The 26812-nt window shown below is 40.2% G+C and overlaps 1 protein-coding gene across 3 annotated transcripts in view; it reads right to left on the reverse strand.

The window, feature by feature from the left end:
* Positions 1 to 26812, reverse strand: part of LOC126457594 (dehydrogenase/reductase SDR family member 12-like) — a 92506-nt gene that overhangs the window by 23051 nt on the left and 42643 nt on the right. For all 3 annotated transcript variants that reach the window (XM_050094031.1, XM_050094033.1, XM_050094032.1), the window contains exons 6-8: positions 24827 to 24951; positions 20651 to 20786; positions 16290 to 16509 (exon numbers count right to left, since the gene is read on the reverse strand). In XM_050094031.1, the coding sequence (XP_049949988.1) occupies positions 16290 to 16509; positions 20651 to 20786; positions 24827 to 24951 (481 nt within the window). The remainder of the gene's footprint in view (positions 1 to 16289; positions 16510 to 20650; positions 20787 to 24826; positions 24952 to 26812) is intronic.

A 26812-nucleotide genomic window follows, 5' to 3' on the forward strand; every position in this document is an offset into this window, starting at 1 on the left:
AGGGCTAACCTTCAGAGGATGTCATGTTTCCAAGAACAGAAGGAATTAGCATATTTCATAAAAATATAAGAGGTATTAGAGATAAAGTTAGTGAGCTGATTATAGATGTTGACTTTGAAATTATTGGTATGTTGGAGTACCACTTAATTTAACAATTCAGAGGCTTCTTTTACCAAGATACAGATTAGATGGCTGTTTTTCGAGGAGTTCCTCCTTGCAGGGTGGGGGAGTGGCTGTGTCCATAAAAAACAATATTCCACTTGAGTCCATAGACCTATCACAAAACTGCACTGAACAGGTATTTGAATGTTGTGCAGGGGCAGTTGAATTTAGTGAAACTAAACTTCTAATTGTTGTTCCTTATAGGTCCCCTAAATCTGACTTCAGAGCATTGCTGCTCAAGCTAGAGAGGGCTCTTGATTTAGGAAGTACCAGAAATTAGTTGTATGTGATGACTTCAATATAAATTTTGTGTATGATGGTGGAAGAAAAAGGATGTTGCTAGATCCCCTAAATTCATATGCTCTCATGCTGACTCTTGTTTTTTTTTCAACTAGGGTGCAGGGGAGTAGTAGCATAGGCACAGACAATATTTTTATTCATTCTTCATTACCAGATGGGTATTCTGTTAGTAAAAGGGTGAATGGCCTTTCAGACTGTGATGCATAAATTTTAACACTAAATGGCTTTTGCACTGAATCAAATGTCACATATAATTACAAACAATGTAGGAAAGCTAAGCTAATCCAACAGCAATATTGAGTTTTTTAAACGTCGTTAAGGAACAAGATTGGCAGGATGTTTATAGTGCCGACAACATAGATGACAAATATAATGCTTTCCTTTACACATTTCTCATGCACTTTGAGAGTTGGTTTCTATTAGAATGTTCTAAACAGGGCACTATCAGTAACAGGCAGCCTGGGTGGCTGACTAGTGGGATAAGGATATCATGTAAAACAAAGTGGGAATTATATAGAAATGTTAGAAGTAGCCACAATAAAGCTACAGTAGCCCATTACAAAGAGTACTGTAGGGTGCTTAAAAATGTTATTAGGAAGGCAAAGAGTATGTGGTCTGCAAATAGAATAGCTAATTCACAGGATAAAATTAAAACCATATAGTCAGTTGTCAAGGAAGTGTTTGGTCAGCAGCACAAGGTCGATGATATGAAGTCAGTTCACAGTAAAAATATTTCTGTTAATGTTAAATCAGATATATGCACAATATTTAACAATCTTTTCCTGAGCATTGCTGGTGAATTAAATAACATTTAGTTTCTGCAGGGACTCATACAATTGTCTTGGTAAATGCCTTTCCGAGACTGATGTCTGAAATACTTCTCTGTGATACAGACAAGGGGGAGATTGAGTCAATAATTAAATCACTGAAGATCAGGACTTTCATGGTTATAATGGAGTGCCTAGCAGACTACTGAAGTACTGTGCTGCACATGTCAGCTCTGTATTTAGCCATATTTGAAATTTTTCCTGTAGGAATGGTCAGTTTCTTGAAAGATTAAAAGTACTCAGTAGTAAAGCCACTTTATAAAAAGTGAGAAAGAGATAATGTAGACAATTTTTTACCTATTTCTATGCCATCAGTGTTTGCTAAAGTTTTGAAAAGGCTGTGTATGTAAGGTTAATTAATCATTTTATATCACACGATGATCTATCAAACGTACAGTTCGGCTTTAGAAGTTGCTTAACAACTGAAAATGCTATATTCCCTTTTCTCTGTGAGGTACTGGATAGGTAAAACAAAAGGTTTCAAATGCTAGGCATATTTTTTTGATGTAACTAAGGCGTTTGATTGTGCTGATCACAAAATATTGCTCCAGAAGTTGGACCATTATGGGATACGGGGAGTGGTTCACAATTGGTTCATCTCTTACTTTAGCAACAAACAGCAAAAGGACATTATTCACAATGTTGAGAATGGCTGTGATGTGGTGTCTGAGTGGGGTACAGTCAAGTGGGGAGTGCCACAGGGATCAGTGTTGGGGCCACTCCTGTTCCTTATCCTGCACTAAGGCTGCAGTGATTGGGCTGAAGTGGCCGAAACAACCATCCTGCTTTTCATTGCATCTCTCTTATTAGAGCAACTTGTGAAAACTGCCTTGATGAAGCGAACCATAAGCGTGGGTCTCGTGGGTTGAAGGAGGCAAGAGAGCAGCAGCGCGATTGGGGGGGGGGGGAGGATCTGCAGAGTCGGTTTGTGCTGGGAGCCGTACCCCATTGGTCATCTGAGTCAAGCGGTTCTGTAATGCAGACAGTTGCATGCAGAGTTGCAACATCTCCAAAGTGCTTGTAGGTGCTGGAGCAAGAGGGGTAATGTGGGGCTGCTGGCTAGAGAGACCACTGGGTGCGACCACTGTAGGTGTGGAAACATGTGAGAACAACATTTTGACCTAATGGTGCAGGCAGCGTATTGCGGTATGCAGGGTGGTGCTGGCGAGCAATACTGTGGAGAAGATGGAAGGCAGGAAACGAATGGTGTGGATCATGCAGAAAGGAGTGTTCAGTAAGCCACGATGCATGTGGTTGGTTGGTTCGTTGGTTTGGGGAGTGAAGGGACCAAACTACAGGGTTATCAATCCCTTTTTCCTGATGCAAACAGGTCTTGAGTTAAAATCATTTGCAAAATGAGTCAGGGAAAGTAAAAAGGCATAAAACTAAGTGGAAATCACACTGAAAGAGAAAACAAAAGAAGCTAACCAAACATGGAAAATGTACACTAAAAGGAAAAAGTGGTAGAAGGTATTAAAATAATACAGGTGGCGGCCTGGGCTGGCTGATCACAAAAATAAAAAAGGATGAGCTGGCCACTCAGCAACACACTGAAATCTCCAGCCGAAAAACACAAGGCTTGAGTAACACAAATTGGAAAAGACGGACATTAAGGCAAATAAACAGCAAAGAAAGAGCAAGGAGGAGTTAAAGAGAGGGAGGTGAAGACCTGGGAGATAAGGCCAGATGCCCACCCTTAAATTTAGTGATAAAAACCTCCCTCTCGAAGAAAACGTAAAACTAGATCAGCTGTTGAGGCACTGCCGCCTAACAGCACAGGCAGTGTGGTGAGAAAGTTAAAAGTCCACCTCAGGGTGGCTAAAATTGTGCAGTCCAACAAAATGTGTACGTATTTTATTCAGCATACTGTGAGTGTGCCATTCAGTAACTCATATCCCAAAACCTTTACGGCACAAGACCGACTGGAGATCAGTCTCCAGTGTGCCGATCTCTAGGGTCGCGTTACCAATAGCGTCTTTGGCCATTGATTCAACAAGTTTATTACCCAGGATCCTGACATGTCCTGGAGTCCTAAGGAATGACATTCAACATCCACTGTCTTCGAGAGCATAAAGAGACCCCCGGATAGTCAGCACCAAAGGATGGCGAGGGAAGCAATGGTCAAGAACTTGTAGCCTGCTTAAAGATCCACTGCAGATGACAAAGGACTCAGTTGTGCAGGAGAGGATATGCTCAAGAGCACGACAGATGGCTATATGCTCTGCAGTGAAAATGCTGCACCCATCTGGCAAGGAGCACTGTTCAGCATGCCCAGCGAAGCCAGTGTGACCATCAAGCCATTGGTGTAGACTATTTCTGAGCCCTGGAACTTGCTGAGAACAGAAAAATTGCCAGTGGAGAGCCTCAGGAAAAAATGAGTCTTTTGGGGCACGCGATATGTCCAGATGAAGCTGTGGCCGAGGCATGAACCATGAAGGTGAACTTGAGTGGACCCAGAGGAAATAGGGGAAGACTCAAGTTCAGTGAGAAGGGACTGGGCACAGACTGCAATTGGTGTCCCTGACCAGGGCCGCTGTTGCAGGGGATGGACTGTCGTGTTAGAGAAAAGGACACAGTAATTTGGATGTTGAGGCGAACTACGAATGTGAGTGGTATAATTCGCAAGCAACTGTTGTCGCATGATCTGCAATAGAGGAATGTCAGCTTCCTCGAGGACACTGTTCACTGGGTCTATTCAGAAAGCTCCTGTTGCAAGTCTAACTCCACAATGGTGTATAGGATGATCCAACAGCCACTCGGCTGAGGACAATGCTGAACCATACACCAGACTCCCATAACGAAGATGGGATTGCACAAGGGCTTTGTACAGATACAGCATTGTAGGGCGATCTGCACTCCAGTCAGTGAGGCCCTGGCATTGAAGAATATTAAGATGCTGCCAGCATTTTTCCTTTAGCTGACAAAGATGGGGCAGCCAAGTTAAATGGGCATCGAAGACCAGGCCTAAGAAGCGGCAAGTCTCCACTACATTAAGCAGTCGGTTGTCGATGTAAAGTTCCGCGTGTGCATGGACTGTACAATGATAATAAAGGTGCATAACTCAGATCTTGGTGACTGAAAACAAAGCCATGAGTGAGGGCCCATGACTGCGCCTTTTGTATGGCTTCCTGCAGTTGTCTTTGAGCCACACCAAAAGAAGAGGCCAGAAGAAAAAAAATACAAAAATCATCAGTGTATAAGAAGAGGGATACATAGGACTCCACTGCTGTTACAAGACCATTAATGGCAATTAAAAAGAGTGGGACACTCAGACAGTGCCCTTTGGGACCCCACTTTCTTGGATCTGGTGTGAACTGTGTGAAGCAAAAACGTGGATTCTTTAAAGTGCAGAGCAACAAAAAGTTCTGCGTAAAATTTGGGAGCAGGCCATGGAGGCTGCACTCATCCGGAGTAGCTAGGACCTTTTGTTACCAAGTGGTATCATAGGCTTCCGTCAGGTCAAAATGGACTGCAATAAGGTGTTGACGGCGAGAGAAGGTCTTTCGGATGGCAGACTCCAGCTATACTAAGTTGTCAGTGGTCGAGTGACCTTGGCAAAAACCACCCTTAGATGGAGCCAGAAGGCCCCGAGACACAAGGAGACAACATAACTGCCGGCTCACTATACATTCAAGCAGCTTGCACAGAATGTTGGTGAGGATGTTAGACGCTAACTATCCACATTTAGCATGTCCTTACCAGGTTTTAGCACTGGAACACCAATACTTTCTTGCCAATTGATGGGAATTTGCCTTCGGTCCACATGTAGTCGAAAATAAGGAGGTGGCACTGATAATCCACTGACAGATGAATTCGAAAGTAAAGTTCTATGTACTGACTTGGCAGAAAATCCTAAGAAATTTTGGTCTTATGTCAAAGGGGTAGGTGGATCAAAACAAAATGTCCAGACACTCTGTGACCAAAATGGTACTGAAAAAGAGGATGACAGACTAAAGTCCGAAATACTAAATGTCTTTTTCCAAAGCTGTTTCACAAAAGAAGACTGCACTGTAGTTCCTTCTCCAGATTGTCGGACGGATGACAAAATGGTAGATATCCAAATAGACGACAGAGGGATAGTGAAACAATTAAAATCACTCAAAAGAGGGAAGGCTGCTGGACCTGACGGGATACCAGTTCGATTTTACCCAGAGTACGTGAAGGAACTTGCTCCCCTTCTTGCAGCAGTGTACCGTAGGTCTCTAGAAGAGCGTAGCATTCCAAAGGATTGGAAAAGGGCACAGGTTATCCCCATTTTCAAGAAGAGACGCCGAACAGATGTGCAGAACTATAGACCTATATTTCTAATGTCGATCAGTTGTAGAATTTTGGAACATTTATTATGTTCGAGTATAATGACTTTTCTGGAGACTAGAAATCTACTCTGTAGGAATCAGCATGGGTTTCGAAAAAGACAATCGTGTGAAACCCAGCTTGCGCTATTCGTCTATGAGACTCAGAGGGCCATAAACACGGGTTCCCAGGTAGATGCCATGTTTCTTGACTTCCGCAAGGCATTCGATACAGCTCCCCACAGTCATTTAATGAACAAAGTAAGAGCATATGGACTATCAGACCAATTGTGTGATTGGATTGAAGAATTCCTGGGTAACAGAACGCAGCACGTCATTCTCAATGGAGAGAAGTCTTCCGAAGTAAGAGTGATTTCAGGTGAGCCACAGGGGAATGTTGCAGGACCGTTGTTATTCACAATATACATACATGACCTTCTGGATAACATCGGAAGTTCACTGAGGCTTTTTGCGGATGATGCTGTGGTATATTGAGAGGTTATAACAATGGAAAATTGTACTGAAATGCAGGAGGATCTGCAGCGAATTGATGCATGGCGCAGGGAATGGCAATTGAATCTCAATGTAGACAAGTGTAATGCGCTGCGAATACATAGAAAGAAAGATCCCACATCATTTAGCTACAATATAGCAGGTCAGTAACTGGAAGCAGTTAATTCCATAAATTATCTGGTGGTACGCATTAGGAGTGATTTAAAATGGAATGATCATATAAAGCAGGTGCCAGACAGATTCATTGGAAGAATCCTAAGGAAATGAAATCCGAAAACAAAGGAAGTAAGTTATAGTACACTTGTTCGCCCACTGCTTGAATAGTGCTCAACAGTGTGGGCTCTGTACCAGATAGGGTTGGTAGAAGAGATAGAGAAGATCCAACGGAGAGCAGCGCACTTCGTTACAGGATCATTTAGTAATCGTGAAAGCGTTACGGAGATGATAGACTCCAGTGGAAGGTTCTGCAGGAGAGATGCTCAGTAGCTCGGTACTGGCTTTTGTTGAAGTTTCGAGAACATACCTTCACCGAGGAGTCAAGCAGTATATTGCTCCCTCCTACTTATATCTCACGAAGAGACCATGAGGATAAAATCAGAGAGGTTACAGCGCACACAGAAGCATACCGACAATCCTCCTTTCCACGAACAATACAAGACTGGAATAGAAGGGAGAACCGATAGAGGTACTCAAGGTACCCTCCGCCACACACCGTCAGGTGGCTTGCGGAGTATGGATGTAGATGTAGATTAATCATTTGGTAATGGATGCGATCTGGGACCAGAGTTGTGTCTCAGGACAATCGGTGAGGGCACTGAGAAATTCTCATTCACTGAAGGGAACATTATACAGCTCAGGGTGGCATGGAGAAAAGATAGCTGCTGTCATTCCATCCAGTATTTTAAGAGAGAAAATGCGGAGTAGTAATTCTCAGATGCAGACGTGCGAGCACAATTCTCGACAAGATGCTATGCGATTACATCTGGGTTGGCATATACAGCTCCATTTGTGCAAATTCGAAGTATACCTGCAGGGGTTTGATACCTGTAAATGCATCTGAGCTTGGCGCAAACTTGGGAAAGAGAGGCTCGTGTTCCTATGGTGGAGGCGTATTGTTCCCAACAATCCTCCTTCCATCATTTGATGAGTTGACAGACCTGTGCATAAAGTGATTTGAACGCAATGAGGTGCTCCAGGGACAGGTGCTACTTACGACGTTGGAGGGCCTGAATACGGTCTCCAATGGCCGCAGCAATTTCCAGTGACCACCAAAGCACTGTCTTCCGCCGGGGGCAACCTAAGGAACAAGGGATTGCTGATCCCGCTGCGGCAACAATGGTAATAGTGATGGTCTGGTTCACCTCATTGATGTTGCTATGCAACAGAAATTCAACAGTGGTAGCGAAGATGAAAGTGTCCCAGTCAGTCCCGGTAAGACCCCTTTTGGGCAAGTGTCCAGGTGAATGATGCTGGGGGAGAAGAGTGGAAAGTGGTCACTATTTCTAGATTCTCGATATCTCTACCACGGCTAGTAATCTTGGTTCCACCCCATGAAACATTAAGGGCATTAAAATTGGCCAGAAAGAGTTGGGAAATTAGTGTAGCCAATACATGGTGTGGTACTTCACCATCTGGAGGAAGGTAGATGTTGCAGATGGTAATTTCCTGCGTTGTCCTCACCCTCACAGCCACAGCTTCTAAATGTGTTTGAAGGGGACACAGGTGCACTATATGCAGAGGTAAGGATATAGATACAGACTCCACCTGACACTCTGTTACAGTCAGTACGATTTTTGTAATACCCATGATAGCCACGAAGGCCAGGAGTCCATACTGCTGGAAGTCAAGTTTCCAGAAGAGCAACACAAAAGGAAGGTATAACAATTAAAAGTTGTCATAACTCAGCCAGGTTGGGGGACAAACTGCAGGACGACTCTTTCCGAAGTCTGGGAAGACATGAAATGACCAAGGAGGCAGTTGACACCTCAGGATCACCTGCTGCCACTGGTTGAGCATTTGTATCTATTTCCACTGTGGCTGAGGCGTCAGTTGGGGACGCTAAAATCACCACCTCGTTCTCAGACGCAGAACTGGTGAGGAGTAGTGGGTTGTGGCCACCGGAGTTTCCTGTTTCTTAGCAGACTTTTTCTTCATCTGCTTGCCCTCTTGCTTCTCTTCAGGGGCTTGCTGGGAGGACCTCTCCCAAGTAGCTTCAGTCACTGAGGAAGACTGCGAAGCTCTTCGACAAGCAACTTGTAGCTCTTTCAGCCACTGGCTAGTGTCCACTTTTGCACAGGGAGAGGCCTTGGAAGGTAGGTTTCCAACAAAGCTCTTCCACATGGGGGAAGCTGAGGAGGCTGTTGCGTCTCCGGCTGGGATGATGGGACCGATGTCCCCATTGTTTTGAGAGTTTTTACTCCAAAAGTAGGTGCTCTTGGGAGCAACAGAAGGTGCTCCAACCATCAAGAGGGCAGATATATTCAGGCGGCCCTGAGGGCCCACTCTGTGAGGCACAGACGTAGAGACTACCATCACATCTGTAGCATATGAGGATGTCAAGCAAATGGGGTGCAGCTGTTCATACTTCTGTTTATCCTCTAGATAAGTCAGCCACTCCAGGGTCTTCTACTCTGTAACTTTCTGCTCCTTTTGAAGTACCATGCAGTCCGGCAAGCAGGGGAGTAGCACTCCCCACAGCTGACACAGGTGGAAGGAGGTGCACATGGAGTATTCGGATCCAGCTGGAATTGCATTGACAAAACATGCCAGAATTTCCAGCATTTAAAGCAGAGCGCATAGGGGGAGGGACATATGATTTTGTCGTATCTGTACACCATCACCTTGACCTTTTCAGGTAAAGTATCACCCTTATAGGCCGAGATGAAGGCACCAGTGGCAATGTTATTGTCTTTTGGTCCCCTACAGCTTTGTCGGATGAAGCGAAAAGCCTGCCGTTCTAAATTGGCACATAGCTCATCATTGGACTGCAAGAGAAGGTTGCAATGGAAAGAAATCCCCTGGACCATGTTGAGGTTCTAATGGGGGGTGACGGAAATTGGAATATCACCCAGATTGTCACAGATGGGCAATGTCTGGGACTGGGCTGGGGATGCTGTCTGAATCAAAACTGACCGATTTCTCATCTTGGACAGTACAGCCACTTCCCCAAACTTGTCCTCCAAGCTTTCAACAAAAAATAGAGGCGCTGTAACCAGAAAGGAGTAGCATCTGTTCTGCTGCATACTAAATACCTTGGTGTATAAGGCTCTTCTCTTTTTGCAAAGTCCTATGTTCCTCCCATGGTGTAGCTAGCGAGTTATTCTCCCTGATGCCACCCACTCCAATCAGGGGCTCTCCTCACAGGTGCCATCCAGCCATGAGGAAGTGGGGGGGCGGGGGGGGAACACATGCATGTAGTGGTGTAGAAGGCAGAAGGGAGAGCGAGTGGGATGCATCCTGCAACCTAGTGAGAACTGATTTCATGACCACATGGCTTGTGCTACTTAGAGAGGGCAGGTTTCGGCAATAGGACTCGACCCTTTGGCTTAGAGGGGGTCACTAGTTAAGGGACGACTTAAGCTCCCTTCTATACTCCTAAGGGGTATACATATCTAAGCGGTGTGCTAATTAAGGACAATGACAATAAACAACAGGGTGCACAGGAAGAGCCATGCGTGCTTGTTCTCAAACACTATTCCTAAAAGCTAACAACTACACTAAAATTCAACAGGTTAATACCTCTTAATCAAGGAGGGGCCTCACTCGGGTTGGAGTCTCTTGACTAGGCGCACCATGAGTGTCTAGCCTTCGTTCGGTGTCATCTGGCTGCATGGGGAAACCTGCTCCAGAGGAGTGCTTGGTGCAAAGGGGGTGTCAAAACGGTCAGCATGTGCACTGCACTTCAGTGCATAATTACACTACACCTCACACAATATTCCAAGAGCACATACTAGGAGGACAAACAAGGAGTCCGGCATCAGGCTTTGTATGCCTATATTCAATAGAAGCAACTCGATGGGGCGCAGCTCGAGAAGGCAGCACAGAAAAACGCAGTAGAGCAGTAAGATCCTGCGACAGAACACTGACACTGAATGTGGGGAAAGAATTCTGCTGTTTGTGCATACCCGGCACAATATGGCGGGCAATGACGCAAGCCACGTGGTGTCATGTAGAGAGAGCAGCTGGGAGGTGGTGCCTCATCAGAGTGGAACAAGAGACAGCTCAAGTGACGATTTGGAGCGCATGATGTCCGGAAAGCGTGGTCGTCTAAACTCTCCCTCTGGCAGAAGTGAACAACGAGCGTGTTGGGGGGCTGGTTTCTGGTCTTCACAGCCCTCCATCTACCGCTACAGGTGGGGGCGATGGAAGGAGTCGCCACAACCACCTAGGTTGCTTGTCCCAATGCCTTGTTACTTTTTGCGTCAGAGGAACATTACAGACTGCATTAACACGCCAACCACATCCCCCCACCGAGGACACTTTAACAGCTCAGAGAATACACAAATGCATCTGTGATGACCATGACAGGAAGTTGTTACATACAATATTTAAATAACTTTATTACCAGTTCACTTTGTACTGCGAGACAGAAGGACAGTCGCAGAACATTTGTAGAGTGCAAAATGCAAACTTGGTGAGTACGGTTCTATTTACACATCAGTCTCATCTGTACATGTAATACGTTGGAAAATATACAGCTTTGAAAATGACTGTGTCATTTATAGTAGCCTTGCATAATATTACTGACTTGCAGTTAATATGTTTTACATTCTCTTACACACAGGGCTATGTAAAACAAACAAATAAATTTGAACAGTCGCTAATGAACTTATATGCTGAAGGATCTGGGATTTAGAAATGTCTCTCCCCTTCATAACCTGAGCATAGTCTATATAATGTATAGGATAGAACATTCTTTTTTAATGGCTTTACAGTTTTACCTATATGTAATAAGATGGGAAAAGTTAGTGGCAGATGTCAAATTACTTTACAAAAATGGATTTTCTAGCTAGCTCTTCAGACAGAGTACTGAGATGATCATAGTACAGGTTTGTGTTCATGGCTTTTTTTGAAAGAGGGTCTTTCTCAGCGCAGATGTGGTTTCCATCAGTAGGGACAAATATTAATCATTTGGAGTTGACAGGGTCTTGCAAATGAGTCAAATCACGATCTATATGTAGAACATAGGAACCAGAGGACCATATGTATACTGAGAGGTGGAATCAAAAAATTTTTAACAGATTCAGATATGAAGCTTAGTGAGTCCAAGATTATCGCAATTTACCATGGAATAACTGGTTCAACTAACAAAAATGCAGTAATAAGAGAATCAACTGAATTGTTTCCTTTCTCAAATTTATTTTAGTGGTCTTCTGTGAATGGCTTAAATGTAAGTTATATGCAACTTTGCCCAGTCAAAAAATGTTATTTCATGAATAGTACTTCTAATTGTACAGTTGTCATCTTTGCTATTTCAAATAAATATTTATTGGTATTGCTCCACAAAAAGTAAATACAGTTATAAGACTGGCACTAGTAGAACTGGAAGATTTTTAATGTAAGAAGAGTTTTCAGCTCAGTGGCTATCTCATTATAGCAGAGGTTTATGTATTACTCATTAAAACATGAAACAACGAGATAATCCAAGGGCTTATGAAGATGCAACAAACAAGGTGAACTACCTAGTTACTGATTCTACATGAAACAATAACAGTGCCACACTATGCAAACTAGAATCTTTGTGAGTACTGTTGGGAAAGTGCACTGAAATGAATATCAATGAAGACAAAAATTTATTAGTTTTAATTTCCAACAACTGTACTAAACAAATGTACTTAACAAAAATCACTGTATTTAGCTTTAATTCATTTTGTTGGAAGAAATCATATGTATTTGCAACATGAAAGTATAAAAGTAGTGAGCGATCCTAGGGCAAAGTAAGTAAGTTAAGATAATTACTATCCCATTTTGTTGTTCCATTTATAGGATGACTGTTGTTGTAGCACTTACAAATTGGTACTGGGGCAACTCTCTTGCATTTTCCTTTGTAAAGGAACACCTGAAAACTGACTTAAGCATTCCAGCTTTTGCTTTGCTACCCTCAATTTCAGTTCCTTTCTTATCCACAAGGGGCTGGACACTAACTTTCGTGCCACTAACAGCCTTTACATATGACCAGAATTTCTGTGGGCTCTGCAAAAGATCACTTGACAATATTCTACTACAGTAGTCACTGAGGGCATCACCCATTGCTCTTTTGACAGCAAAATGTGTTTCATTCAGCATCTCTCTATCTACATCACTGCGCTTCGTTTACACCTATTATGCAGTAATCTCTGTTTCTGTAGAAGTTGATTTACAGTGACTGTATACTATGGAGATTCCCTCTCATTATCAACTGTTCTACTGTGTACGTATCTATCCAGTGTGTGATCAACTATTCTTTTAAAATTGAGGTAGAGTTCGTCTCAATGCTCATGTCCTGTTTAAAGTTCAAGTTTCTCAATGAGTTATGACACTACTGATTCTTTACCTAGTTTACTGAACATATGGATCTTTCTACTTGTTTTCATTGTCTTTTTGTATTTTGGTAATCATTCGCCTCAATCGTGTCATGGTCACTGATAGCAGTTTCGATGTGGACATCCTCAAAGACATCCTGTCTATCTGTTGCCATTATATCCAATATATTTTCATCATGAGTGGCGTTCCTAACTATCTGTTCGAGGAAGTTTTCATAGAAGGCATTTAGCAAAGTTTTACAGGACATCTTATCATGCCCACCACTAACAAAACTGTAATTTTCCCAATTAATTGTTGGATGAGTGAAGCCTCCACTGATGATTACTTTATGACTGGGAAACTTACGTACAAGTGAACTGAGTTTTCTGTAATGTTTCCGGTTGAATCAGAATATGAGTCTAGTGAGCGATGGAAGGATCGAAGTATCATTTTATGCCCACCCCTGATACTGAGTCTCAGACAAACAATCTCACATGCAGATTCAATTTTTACTTTGGTGGATCTGAGTTTCTTGTCTAGTGCAACAAATACACCACCTCCTTTTCTCATTTGCCTTTTCAACCAGCTTTCTGTACCTGGTATTATGTGAGCTTCACTGCTTTTCATGAGTGCTTCAAACTCTGGCACTTCAGCTGTTTACTATTAGGATTTTAATACCCTCACCTGTGGGAGGCGTTTCTTTCAATCTTTCACTGATAATTCTGGGTTTCCTAAATTACACTATTGTTATCTGGACTGGATGGAGGGTCACCTAATCAAACAAAGCCTTGTGTGCACCCCACACAGTCAGCTACCCGAGTAGTAGCCTCTGATGTGTAGTGCACACTTGACCTATTTAGGTGAACTCTATAGTTCTCAACCCTATGGCACACGTCCAGGAAGTCACAGCCTAGCTTGCCACAAAACCTTCGAAGTCTCTGGTTCAGTTCTTTCACTCAACTCAGAACCAAAGGCCACGATCTGTTGTGGGGACAATGTTGCAAATTGTGAGCTCCGTTGAAATCCCACATGCAAGGCTGGTCCTCTCAACCTCCTGTGCCAGGCGCTGGAATGACCTCTGAGCCCAGACGACAAGCACCGTTCGTTTCAACGTGCACCACAATCTGCAGTTGGCTGCACCCTGTTCCCTCAATGGCTGCCGAAATAGCTTCTTCAACACGTTGAATGAGGCCCCCAGGCATATACAATGAGTGTACCTGGTGTCCTTTCCTTTTCCTTGCTGCTATTTCCCTAAGGGGTACCATCGTACGCTATAGGTTTGAACTGCGGACAATGTTGTTTGGTTTGTGCACTCAACTGCGCAGTTATCAGCGGCAGTCCTAATTTCTTTTACACAGTTCATTTTTTTTGCACTGTCCAATCTAGCCACTGTCACGAATGATGATGATGATGATGATGATGATGATAACACAAACGTCCATACCCAGCCGGGATCGAACCCGGGACCGAGTAACAACTTAGGTATCCTCTATCGGCCAATAACAAATATGAGCAAATTACGCTATATGTGTAGTGAATAATTAAACTTTTACTTATACTGTGTAAAAAGCAAAATACATGATGAAGCCACACAAAGGTATACAGCCTTGGGGTAAAATACAGAATTGTACAGCATTTATCACAAAAAGAATAGTATTAGTGGTGATTGAGGACAGGTGTGACAAGTATGTGGGCACAGGAGTTTACAGAATTAAGTCCAGTGATTGTGAAAAATTTAACGCATGACAGACTGGTAGGTCCTTCAAAAGACATTTTAGAGAGCATAGACACGATAGCAATAAAGGCTGTATAAAAAGGCATCTTTCACAAAACAACCACACATTAGGCAAAATTCAGGCTAATCTTAAAATTCAGCACAAAGCCACTAAGGTGCTGCTATAAAATGTGCTTGAGGAACTGGAGATTTTTCAGAGTAAAGCAAAATTTTCATCAAAAATGCTAAATGAACAAATAGATTTCACCAAGAACTGGTTTTTCAGTCTATTTAAGAGCACTTATAGTTCTGCTGCCATCCTAGGACCTCGGTAGATGGCGACACACTACAGTTCTCTGCTACACAGTATTTGTTTTGTGATAAATGCTCTACCATTCTGTATTTAAACTCAAGGCTGTGCACCTTTGTATGGCTCCCTCTTGTGTTTTGATTTTTACACAAGGTAACTAAAAGTTTAGTTATTCACTACACATTTAGCATCATTTGCTCATATTGGTCATAGGCCAATAGAGTATTTGTAAGTTGTTACTTTATGCTGCATAGCATACATTGAAAACTTTCCACAAAAGTGCTGCTATAGCTGTTCCACAACACTTTCGCATTGTTTTATTTACAGGTAAAACACATTCGTGTTATTTTTCAGTATGTCAAGACTAGTCTTGTTTACCCCTTCATGCCCCCCCCCCCCCTCCCCTCTTCAAATGCTTCATGACATTTTATAATGCTTGTCATTCACAGATAACAATTTTATGGTCATAGAACCATAGAAGATCTTATGTACATTATTTTAAGTGAGTCAATGCTATACCTATTCCCTTCCCACCTCATACTAAACACCATAGTCTTATTTTATTAATTTTTATTAACTGTCATATGTACCGACTCAGCTTATGGTTAGTTACACCTATTTCTATCTCTAGACAAAAACTGTGACATGTAATGTAACTGAAAGGGAACAAATTATATAATGTAGCATAATTGCTAATGTACCATTAGCAATAATAATGCAGTGGCTTTTACATCATTGTATTTTTGGTTGTGCTCTAGTTCAACTCATGTTTGGCAGTTAAGCAGTTTTAATTAGATAAGGCAAACTGGAATAGTTGCCATATACTTTTGATGGAACTGATGTATGGGGTTCCAAGATTGCACCTTCTCACATTGTTTTAATTTCCTGTATAGTCCTTATGCATTTGCTCCCACTGGTGGAAACAACAATACATGGGCGCCACAGGTTCTTCATGAGTGAGGGCTACATGCCGCAACTGGTATTTCTAGACTTTGTGAATTCTTATAAAATGTTGTTTATGATCTTTTACTGATACGAATAATTTATACGCTGCAAGTTTTCAAAAATTCTTTGACAGACAGTTGGCCTCATGTACGCTAGCATCACTCAGCGAGCTCTTCCACTGTATTATTTTCGACCATGTAAAAAGACGTGGTACACATTGTTTTTTAAGGAAATATCTTTTTGTAAAATTTTCTTAAGCGATTTCCATGAATTGTTTACTGATGAAATTGTTTTATAACCTGTAACAATGAAACTGTGGTTCTAAACAAACAAATGAACCATGTACTATGCATCCAGTGCTGCCAAGCAGTTTAGTCCACTTGGTTTCCAATTTGTCCCTTAGTAGCAGTTTACACTTGTCTCGTGACTGAGAATGTTGACGAGATACAAGACTGATACGCTAGAACACCACACGAAGTGCTATGGTGAAATATAATATATTTTCATATGTTTGGATACCAGTTTTGTGTTGTATTTTACAGCCTTCAAAAATGACGGAATACTGAAATGTATAATGAGATTCTGGAAATAGTAGAAAGAGTGGCCTAGATATATGAAAGTTTTTAAAATATTGGAGTGTATCTACAACTTTAAGATATTTGACATTCATTAATGTCAATAAAAAGAGAGAATAAAATAGAGTAATAGCCTCCTTTCCATAGTACCTTGGAAGAATAGTCCACTTGGATGTTTAATGGCTGCTTCAGAAATTGCCAACCAAACTACAGTGTCAGCACCTTGCTCTGCAGTACGCAAACGGTCTTTCATCTTGTTGTAAAAATCTGGCATTGAAGAACGAACAGCAGGTGTATCAGCCCATCCTGGATGCATTGTTGCAAAAAATACTTCTGGATTTTCATGGGCAAAGTACTCAGTCATCACAACCTTTACATAAATAAAGATTATTGTCAGAATCAAGAGCCTTTAACACATCTTCAGTGCACTGAAAACAATGACATGTAAACTAGGTACAACAATATTATAAGCCTCTAAAAGATGTAGTTTACGTCTGAAATCACTAAAATTAATACAAATTTATTTTGCATTCTAGGGCCTTGTAATAAAGAGCATAATAGAAAATTGCAAGATGTGGAACTTAATTCATAAAAAATAAAACAAAGTGCATCATGAAACCCAAGTAAAGTCAGTGTGGCCAGTTACGACACAATATTATATGTACACAATCCTGTTTACTTAAACCTGGCCATACAGCTGTGAATGTTCAAGTGCTGCCTCCAAGGCGGAGAAGTACGCTGGCCCGCAACTGAAACCACCCAGTGAATTAACAATGAGAGTCAGTGTGTCCACCAGCCTGGACGTGGTTTTTAGGCAGTTCGCTGCATCCCACTAGGTGCATACTGGGCTGGCACCCAAGTCCCATCTCAGTAACTCATTCACAAACATTAAGACAACTTTCATCCACTTTCACTACAATAACACTACATGCACACAGATGAGGAGCACATGTTCTGCCCCAAGGGAAGTGATGGGGTGGCAACAGGAGGGCACCCATCCACCCCTTAAATTAATCATACCAAATCTGTTTATAACCATTTCAATCTTCTGCTGATGCAGGGCAAAGGCACAAGAAAAAGACGAAGGAGACAAAGAAGAATGCTCATTAATATCATGAACAACTTCACCTGCCTGACGTAATTAACTGGAAATTATTTTTATAGTTTTCTGATAATTTTATCATTGAAAAAAGTTGGAGCTGTGGAGTACTGATTATTGTGTGCTCGTCATCTGCCTTTGGCACCAGTCATGTTTTCACCCTTCTATATTCATACTATCATATTTACTGCTCACTACCCTATTTCACTCACTCTATATCTTCCATCTCCAACCCCCCACCCAGTGTACTATTTCCTTAACATCTCTCTCAGTGGACCCCTATCTTGGTCCCCGCCTCCTGGATAGGAGCCAGTCGCTCCCCTTGTATATACCTTCATGTTCCACAATTGTGAGTGTTTTTCCTTCGTGTTCTGCAATTGTGACAGTTTTTCCTAGCTCACAGCACTGCTGTTCCTCCCTCACATCCGTCCCATGCCTCTTTCATTTACCAACAACACACTCCAGCAGAGGTCACTGCTTATCCTAGTTTGGTTGTGGTAAAGGAGGAGAGGCGCTCTCTCTCTCTCTCTCTCTCTCTCTCTCTCTCTCTCTCTCTCTCTCTCAATGCGCGCTTTGTACAACACACCATTTCTGTGGTCAGTGGTTAACTATATTCATACCATTGTCTATGTTCCATAAAATATAAACCATTAACATTATATTAATGATCTTCAACACTTCCACTATGAAAGAAAGTTTAAAGCCCTAGTTTCGCTTTTTCATTTTATATACAGATACTTTCATCCTAGTCCTCAGGGACATATTTTTTCCCCAGGGGTTTAAACTAATTTGAACAACGAACACAGTCCTTAGAGCCTACTGCATCCCATCATGCGAGATGCATGCTACAACGAATAGATGTGGCCAGGTAGCCAGAACAACAACACAACTTCATTAAACAACAGAAAGTAGCTTCTGAGGTAATACACTAAAGATTGTCTTGATCTGATAAGGGTTGATATAAAAACCCAATGACAGTTTCTTGAAAATACAAGCCACACTGTTATGCTGACATAGCCACTGAGGTACGGACACTGTCTGTCCTAAATCGGATAGCATTGACATACCCCAGAAATGTCCACACGCAGGTAAAGTACATGGTTGAAACACTCTAAGACTCAGTGATTTGGATGCTGTATGTGTAGGTTTTGACTAATGTGTACTATGCTCCAATGAATGGAATTGTGATTGTGGGACCACTTGCGTCGGCAGCTCTTGGCCAGTGAACTGCAGCTGTGAACTCCTGATGATTGACTAACGAGTGGCTGGACAGCTTCCTCTAAAGCTGTCTGGCAAATGAATAGCACGGAAATGTGATAATGTCATGTGGCTTGTGAAGGCAAGCTAGTGCTGGTGATAGTAGTATTGTATCTGCGTAATGAAGTGCCAACTGATACCGAAACAGCTGCTGCATGCACGATGTGGTGCAATTAAGTAACAGGCACCTTGAGAAGGTGGCAACCTATGGCACTCTGCTGTGCAGTAGGTGGCTGGATTGAAATGTGTCAACCGAAGTTACTACAGGTCCTACTGGTATTGATCTTATTAATATTAACTATATAGCAATCAACTTAAGTGTTTCTGTAGTTCTTCATGACAATTCTGACATCTTTTCAGGCCACAGAGTTCCCAATTTTGAAGAGACTTTTTTTACACTCTATTGTGGCTCTTACAATGAATACTAACAAATGTAAAACTGTTTAAGATAGTCCCTCAACTCTCTTATCTATTCACTTTTTCCATGTCTAATATGGCCCAAAAATTTTTTGGTTACAGTTTTGTTTCAAACTATGTAACTTGAACTGTGGTACAACAATATTCTGTCACTGCAGTCTCATTTTCCCTAATATCACCTAAACTTTCACTTTCTGCACAAAATCATATAACAACCATCACAGTTATTCAAAAATTAATGCTATTTTTCAGAAGTGCTTGTGCAATAAAATCTCATTATATCATGGGAAATGAAAAAGAATTAACTGGCTAATTGCATTAATTGGATACTTATTACTCATTACTCAAAACATCTTTACAATTCTGTACAAATAAATACTATAGCAACACATCTGTGTGAAAACTATTTACTCATTGCAGATGAACAATATAAAATGGAAAAAGGTGACACAATCTTAATGGGCACAGGCAGCGGCAGTATTATCAATGCTCAAATGAATTAAAGTAAATAGCGGATACAATCTTATCGTATTATAAGTAAATTACAGTATGACAGTAATAGTTTATCTTCCTTTTTGTGTATTTATTTAGTGTGAAATTTTGATTTGAATGAATCTGATGAAGTCTTTTATAAGTCATTTATTAGGGCAAACAAACCATTTCAGAATTCTTGTAATGTAGTAAGACACATTACACATTCCAGTGATGTTTGATCACAGCATCTATAGATCTACAGATTAGTTTCTGCTCAGTAGTACAATTTCCCATTTTTGTAAGATTCTTAAAAACTGGTTACCAATGCCCAGCAAACATAGTAAAAGTGTAGCAGTACTGCTATACTCTAATTAAACATAAATCTTTTCGATGAACTTTTTATCTACACACCCATCTGACTTCCTTAGCGTCTAAATCAGAGGTTCTTACACCATTCCTTTACTTTCTTGCTCTAGCTCTGAACGAAAGAGAGAAAAAAATACCAAACAAACAAACAAGAGATAAAATGAATATAGTAGAGGGAAACATTCCACATGGGAAAAATATATCTAAAAACAAGAGATAAAGCTATATGTAAAAAAACTTATACTAGACTGACCATTTTTGTTCTGTTTACATATTTTTTTATACAGTTTATGGATCTTCATGCCATTCCTCATTAAATAGAAACAATTAAATCTCAGTTTTTATTTTTTCACCCCTTTAGTTATATTACTGTGCTTTCAAATAAGGGAAAATCTACAATGGAATAACACAGTCCCTATTCCTTTACCATCCTGTAGCTGGTCAAGTTACTGGATGCCAACTCCCTCTACATTAACATCCCCAATGTTCATGCCAGACTGACTCCATGTCTGAAGTGTGACATGACATTTTTTTTGAGGGCCTGCCCCACTTTCAAGCTTCTGTGATGATGAAATACATTTGTAATGTTTAGTAGTACGTATTGGGGCATTATTATGATATGTGCTGATGGGACAACAGCTTAAACCCATCACTTCTACAATGCAAGACAGTGAGGTACAAATAATTATGATTAAGGTTCCCAGTATTATAACTGAGAAGCTACATCAACATGGAAATATGAAAACCTGGGTTAAACAGTACAAGGTACACAGTGTTGTCTTTCTCCATTTCATTAATGTATTCACATGCATACATAGTCATTTAGGAACAATGTACTCTACTTTATATATGTAGGAGAAGAATGCAGACTATCTTGAAACAGAACTTATTACATTACCTGTTGTCTTTTGTTCTGTGCATATGCCATAGTTCCATCAAAAGGTGACATCTTTTCAAACTGAAGATCATCAGGGTTCAGTTTCTGTACCAACAGGCCTCCAGAAGACACAGTAACAACTCTTGATTTTTCAGTCCTTGTACAAGTGAAGTAATTAATTAAAATATAAGAAAAGTATATCAAACACATGAACATAACTCAGTTAAATAAGAATCAATCTACTGTGCACCAAAACTACCATACAGTTTCCAATTAATTAATCAAATAGTTCGTGACTTGTATTTAGGGAAACTTCAGCATTAAGAAGAAATCACCAAATGAAAAGAAAATTATCAATAAACCCAAATGAGAATGGACTATGCAAACAAAACAGTGAACACAGTTGCAATTGATTGTAAGTGTCTTGTGTGATGAGATAAGGTATATAAAGAGAGAGAGCTTTCAAAGAACTAGACAGTCAGTCACCTGTATTGCAACTTCAAAACTGTGTGCAGCATTGGTTAATTCTACAAAATAATATTAACACTCATATTGCTGGATGATACAAAGTTTTATCAGTATCGACTTTCACATTGTCAGTATTTTTAAGTTTGGACATTTCCAGATTCACTATTATGAGACAGTGTCAACAAGAAGGAAGGAATATTAGAAAGAGCTTTGCATCCTATAGACAATGTATTTATTAGAGGAGGAGCTGTAATTATGTTGGAAGAAAGATCGCATAGTGAAATGGCCACATCTATTCAGAGGAACCAGTCCAGCATTTGCCTGCAGTGATTTAGGGGAAGTGATGTTCCGATTAGCACAACTAATCAGATAATTCACTATTTCTCCTTTCATGTTCTTGTACTGATACTAGAAGTTTATTTAACGGATCCATATATTTTACTGGAATATGCTACATAAGTGTTGTTTTTATGTACACGGCTGTGTCAATATTGCAGCATTTTTGATTTGATTTTCTGTTTCAATTATATGTGCATACTCCGCAATTCTATCTTTCCGATTTCTTTACTGCAATAAAGGACATTTGAAATACCTGGGAGTAGGTAGATACTGCTCTGACCATAGATAATTTTTTTTTCTGGAAATTAGGAGTGCTAGCAGATTCTTACCAAACCTATTGCAATGAAGCCCAGGAATGTACAATGCAATTAAATGAGGGTAAATGCATTTGTGAGCAGCTTTCTTCTCCTAAGTCATTCTCTCAGCTGCGCATTAACTTGTTTGACATTAGTTATGTGGATATCATAGGGTGAAATACTCTTCAGACTAATGTGACAAACACTCCCTCACCCTTCCAAAGAGTCATGTAGAAACTTATTCGGTTACAATTCACTCTGATATCTTCATGATCTTGTCCTATAAGGACAATGTATGCCCATTTCCCACCCTCTACAGCCTTGATGCTACTGGACATGGTATCAATAGTGGTAAATGAAACTGTCCTACCCAAAAGGAAACCTTCAGCTCCGAAAATAGTATTCTGTCACCCACCTGAACTTCACAGTATTCTAAGTTCACCCCTTTTATACTCTTGCTTCCTATCCTGCATTCCACAGATAATTCCTCCAGATGCAAAACCGGCCCCATAAATGTACTAACCACCTCCTAAAACAGTCCAGTCACAGGTAATTTATTTCCACTCAAGGGTATGGTCACTCGTGAAAGCAGCCACATCATATTTACAAACTACACAACAATTATTGTGGGTATGATATTTAGCTGCCTATTCACACTGTAATAACTACTGCCAAACTGTGGTTACTGCACGCTCTACTCCCTAGCCACTGGCTGCGAACAACAGATAATTTTATATACATGTGATGCTCCTGCTGCCCCCTTTTCCCCACAGTACCAACTCCTCTGAAACAAGCAGGTGGGAACCATTCCTCCAGCACATCCTCTGTTCCTGCCTAAATCTTTACTAGATCTGATCCCTAACTGCCCCATTCCCACTCTTTGTCCTCATCATCCCCTCCCTCTCATTTCTGCCCCTCAGCCTGCTTATTACCACAACTAAACCCCATTCTTCTACTGCTGGTGAGAGATATACTCTTAACAATACCCTCCACCTGAATTTCCCCACACTTTTTTTCCTCACAGTTCCTTCAATCCTCTTCCAACTGCCAACTGCTCGAACAATTGCAGCAACTATCATGTTGGTGTATATGTACCTAGACTGAAAAAATATCGAAACCTCAAGATAGTGTTTTTCTGATTTGTATGTATGTGCTGCCAAGCAACCAGCTGCATAGCTGCTATTTTCCATTTTTGTCCATTACATTTTCATTTATGTCCTCACTGCCAATTAATAGAAGGCTCACCAGATGATACGCAATCACATTCATTTTTTTTTTTTTTTTAATTTTGTAGGAATGTGTAAAGCTTTGTTTTCCTCCACATTATGCAAGACAAACCTAATGAAATAATTTAAGCACAGTATGATATGCAATTTCTTATGGGTATTTTCGATGCTGCCTCCTACTTCAGTAACACCAACCAATAACTGCAAAATATTAATATTAAATCATGGAATTCTGTTGCACTTACTGGTAGATATAAAAGTGAATTGCAAAGTCAGAGCAATGATTTATAATTTAAAGGAATCAATTGAATGTGGTTTGAATGTGTGGGAGTGAACCTGCCCTAAACACACAGGCAGCACTAAATAACAAATTATGTTTAGTTCTGAAAGTTGGATGACAAGAAAAGTCAACTGGGAAACCATATGGAACAAATTAGGTACAGAAATACTTCTACTACATACTGCAAATAAATTCATCGTACCGATGTCACATATCATGGCGGCAGTTTGTTACTGACTGTGTGGCTCTGATTACTAAAAGTATCCTAAATCAATTTCAATAAAATTTACTTTAATCATCTAACTGCCTTATTTTTTTCCTTTGTCAAGCTATGGGAAATTATATAGCTCAAATAATTCTTAGCATGTTACTGTCACAACCAAGGTACTTATTAAGAGGGAATGTGGGTTAGCAATAACTTACATGACTCTCAATGACGACCAACTGTTTGGGCTTCTGTCAGATTTTTAACGACATTCGTGTGATAATAGTAAAAATGAGTCATAAAAGCATTGCACCTCTTTGTAACTGCCAAATTTCTTACTTGGAAGGCATATAGTACAGGCCACACAGATCTGAAAAACATTCAAAGATTTATCTGATGAATATTTAATGTGTGGCTTTTTCATACGTAAATCACAACTAACCACGTAGTGAGATGTTTATTCACCATCTTTCATCTTCATTACTGGATATCTACAGTCAATACATTTAAATTCTTTTCGATCAATTAATTTTGTATCAAACAATCTCATACTCCTGCTGGAATCAGAGGCAGTCAATTACTCGGATAAATGCAGTATCACATACTTCATATCATCTATTCCAATTTTCAAGTAAAACATAACTATCAAGTAAGTACACTCAGGTGACAAAAGTCATGGGATACTTGCCGGATGCCATGCCCATTAACACCCAACTCCACTAGGCTTCCTTATGCATATATTCATCATACAGTCCATATTGATTTCTGGAATAATTTCATGTAGTGTTACTTGACTCTCAACTCTGTGCAAACAATGCTTAGCTCGGTTGTTAAGGGAAGGCTGTTGGCCACTACGTTGCCCGTGGTGAGAGGTAATGCCTCATATTTGATATTCTTGGCACACTCTTGACACTGTGGATCTCAGAATATTGAATTTCCTAACGATTTCTGAAAAGGACTGTCCCATGCATCTAGCTCCAACTACCATTCCATGTCAAAGTCTCAATTCCCATTGTGTGGCCATAATCACGCCAGAAACCTTTCAAATGAATGCCCTGAGTACAAATGACAGCTCTACCAATGCACTACCCTATTATACTTTGTGTACACAATACTACCACCATCAAAATATGTGCATATCACTATCCCATGACTTTAATCAGCACAGTGTATACGGTACATTGTACATGGCCAGGCTGTATCATTGATGCTTTTATTCTAAAACAGATGAATTATGCTGACTACATGCTTCACACAAACATAAAAGTTCTATTGACACTACCAGCAGTCTTTCTAAACTAAGAATAACTCACTACCAATACTGAAAGATATTTGTTATTTCTCTTAATTTCATAAAAGAAAATTAGCATGAACCATACTCACTTTTTAAGCAATGGTAGCAACACCCTTGTAAGAATGTGTGTGCCCAATGTATTGGTAGCGAAATTTTTTTCAAGGCCATCTTCATCAGTTTCCCTTTTATTTACCATACAACCTGCATTGTTGATCTACAATAAAAAAAAACATGTATGAGAGAAAAGGTGAAGGAGTTCTACCCATAAAACTTAACAAACCAAGTCAACTCATATACTGTATTTGCCAGACTGTAAGATAACAACAAAAATAATCATTTTTGACAGTATAATGTAATTGGGTGGATAAAAAAATCTACTCAGAAAGCAGGGGCAGGGGAACACATCCAAAATAATAAAATAAGTATTTTTTTTTTTTTAATTGTCTATACACAAAACTTTTTGTGTGTGTGTTCTCCTGTTGCTGCTTGGTGAGTAGACTTTTTAATCAATCTAATTACATTAGGCAGTAAGATAAGGTTTTCTCCTCAAATTTGTCATTTGAAAAATGCAGGGTCACCTTACAACTGTAGATCAAGTAAGCTTTGGTTGCTGAGATCAAAATTTTTACACTGTGTCATAGCTTAAGATAGGAGTTGTCTTGCATTTTCAGATAAAGCTTTAGGAGTTGAGGTCACACACAGATCAAATTTGGTGATCACAGAAGGATGAGATGGGGTGCAGTGGCACCAGTAGAGCAAAATGTGGGAAAGGTATTGATGAGCAGGCAGCAAATTTTGTCATGCTGCCAACTATGGGAATGCATCCCATGTACCTGGCTTTTTATTAACATCTACTACATTTAAATTGTCTAAATCTAAATGTATTTGGAACTGAAGTGATTTTACGAAATTAGAAATACTCAACAATAGTACACATTTCTACAGGAGACAAATGAATTTTAGTATAAATATGTTCACACAGAACACCCAAAATGTGGCACAATAAACGAAACACAAGGTTTTACAATGGCACTAAAGCAACCGCTGCTCAACAGCATAGTCGATCTTCAAAACTGGCAAAAATCTTGAAGTGAAGTGTTAGCCCAAAATGATCTAATTTCTGCTGATTCAGCACTTAAGGAGCCAACAAAGCAAAAAAATGCTGTTATCCAGTTTGCTTAATGTTGTTAAAACAATAAAGTTGAGTGATTGATAATAGATGTTAACCACTGACGTGACCTTTGAGAAACATGGATGTATGAGTTTGCAATTTACAAATACAGACAATATGAAACTAATTTTAAGTTAATAGTTATTCAAGACACAGAGGCCATGAACAACTGTGCAGCAGAAAAAAAATCTGATGTCACAGAAGAAAATGTTCGTAAGTGGCATCAGATGAAGAATAAATCATATATTGCCAGTTCTATACGCCACTCTTTAAGAAGGACCGAATCAGGGAAAGTTTAATTAACTGGAGCAGCAGAATGTTCAACATGTGTGACCAGAACACAATTAAGGCTTCCCAGTCACTCATAAAATTATCAGATTGAATCCATTGGAGACGAAGAAGAATCCTTCAACTGCTTGCATTGCAGAAATCAAAGCAAGTATGAGCTGAGGCTGGGGCTTAAGTTATGACGCAGAACAACATTAGCTCAGCAACTGCCGGCATATCTGACAAAAACCTACTTGCATATCAGTGTCATAATCTATCTTTGAAAAACCTACAAGCGTTTACAATAGATAGTGTTAACCTTTTTAAACAGATCTTAAGATAGATTGTATCAATAAAGAAGTTTGTAAATTTGATTGGTCAGCAGACATTAAATATAAAAATTTATAAAGGAACCTCTTTAAAAAAAAAAGGGGGGGGGGGGCATTTTATATTCAGGATCATCTTATTGTCGGGTAAATACAGTACCTTAAATTGTCCAACAGACTATTAGAACATGAGAGATCAAGCAGATGTACAGTTAAATAAACATATTATGTACATGAAAGGACAAAACATAACGTCTATATAAACAAACAAAAGAGATTTGTTTGAAAGCAAGAATATTGTGCAACTAAGT

This window comes from Schistocerca serialis, chromosome 2, assembly GCF_023864345.2.
Source record: "Schistocerca serialis cubense isolate TAMUIC-IGC-003099 chromosome 2, iqSchSeri2.2, whole genome shotgun sequence".
Classification (NCBI taxonomy): Eukaryota; Metazoa; Arthropoda; class Insecta; order Orthoptera; family Acrididae; genus Schistocerca; species Schistocerca serialis.